The sequence below is a fragment of the Berghia stephanieae genome, chromosome 4, assembly GCF_034508935.2.
Source record: "Berghia stephanieae isolate SIO BIC M18660-M18661 chromosome 4, UCSD_Bste_1.3, whole genome shotgun sequence".
Lineage (NCBI taxonomy): Eukaryota > Metazoa > Mollusca > Gastropoda > Nudibranchia > Aeolidiidae > Berghia > Berghia stephanieae.
The window spans coordinates 71,802,028-71,803,695 of NC_088363.1; the positions used below are offsets into that span (position 1 = coordinate 71,802,028).

Below are 1,668 nucleotides of genomic sequence, written 5' to 3' on the forward strand. Positions count from 1 at the left end.
TGTTTTTAAATAATGATAATGATAATGATAATGATAAGGATGACGACGATAATAATAATAATAATAATAATAATAATAATAATAATAATAATAATAATAATAATAATAATAATAATAATAATAATAATAATAATAATAATAATAATAAAATGGTGTAATGGACTTTTTAAATGAAATACTATGTACCCAATATATTTTCCCCCACCTTTTTCTTTCTTTAGGAGGTGCCTGGAGACATTGGGTATAGCTGTTTATCCGCACGCCGATGTTATTGAGGGTTGTAACGAAAGTGCCGCTGGTCAGCTAAGGACATCGTTGACCCTCGTACTGTTGTTGTGTTCCATATCGTTCGTGTCTACAAAAACCACCATTTTATTATGCTGATTATAACTGGGAGTTAACGATATTTGGTCTAAATATATGTAATATTCTTGTATCCTATAAAATGGAAACGGACTATTTAAATTAAAGATTAAAATTATGATAAAATAAACTTAAAGCTTAATTGACTTTTAAGGAATGTTCTGTATGTAAAACTATTCATACGCGCTGGAAAATAGCTATGATTTCATGTGTTTTTTGAAAGGTTGACTATCCGATTATTTTTTTACATCTGTGGAGAGCGTATTCCACAAGTTGGGACCACCGAAGACTTATTACAAAGGGGCAAGCTAGTTTGTGGGACAATCAAAAGTGAGTCTTTACGAGCTTAGTGGCCGTTTTAGATTATAGTTTTTATGATGATTGATTGATTGTAAGGGTTTTTTCGGCGTTTCCAAAAGATTTAGGTAATATCAGCGTCAGTAAAAAGGAAGTAGATGGGATCATAAAAAAAGTTATAGATTTACAATGAGAAAAAGTAGGACAAAGGTGAACGGTAAACAAAAGCACACAATCAATGTATGCACAGCTCCCCAGCGCCAGTAAAAAAGGAATAAAATGGGATAATTCAAAAATTGTAGAGTTACAATTAATGTATCCAAGAAAAAATAAATTTCCAAGAGCATACCATCACCTAAAAGTCTCATCCAGACACCAGCACGGGAAAAAAATACCAACTCCCAAAACTTGCATACATTTCACTGTTTCCCTCTTAGCCTAGGACTCCGGAGAGGGCCAGGAAAGAACTAAGTAAACCCATTCCAAGACAAAGACATAGACAGATATTATAGGGGGATAGAAGACACAGCAAATGACCTCTTGGCCACCATGGGAGAGCAACATGGAAAGGGAAAATAGATATAGGGGATAAGAGACACAGCAAATGACCTCTCTTTCCACCATGGGAGGTCAGATGTTTTTGTTTTTGTTTTTAAGGGTTTTATGGCGCTTGCAACACATTTAGGTCATACCAGCGCCAGTAAAGAGGAAGAAAATGGGACAGTAAAAAGTTATAGAATTACAATTAAAGCATCCAAGAAAAGTTAAGACAAGAATTGGTTCAAATAGGAAACAGATGTAGATTCCAAGAGCACTATCACCTAAAAGTCTCACATCCAAACACCAGAACAAGCCCCCACTAAGAGAAATACACTCAAATGCTTACATTATACATTAAAAATAACAAATATAACAATAAATAACAGAGAGATGATTTACAAGGAAAAAATATCTCCCAAAACAATAACTATGCATTTGACTGTTTCCCTCCCAGCTAGGACTCCGGCC

The 1,668-nt window shown here is 34.1% G+C and overlaps 1 protein-coding gene across 1 annotated transcript in view; it reads left to right on the forward strand.

Moving 5' to 3' along the window:
* The window catches only part of LOC144972090 (uncharacterized), a 12,745-nt gene extending 11,789 nt beyond the window's left edge, over positions 1-956 (forward strand). Inside the window, exon 6 of the mRNA XM_078913182.1 lies at positions 222-956. Coding sequence (XP_078769308.1) covers positions 222-384 — 163 coding nt within the window. The 3' untranslated portion in view covers positions 385-956. The remainder of the gene's footprint in view (positions 1-221) is intronic.
* Positions 957-1,668: the final 712 nt, after the last annotated feature.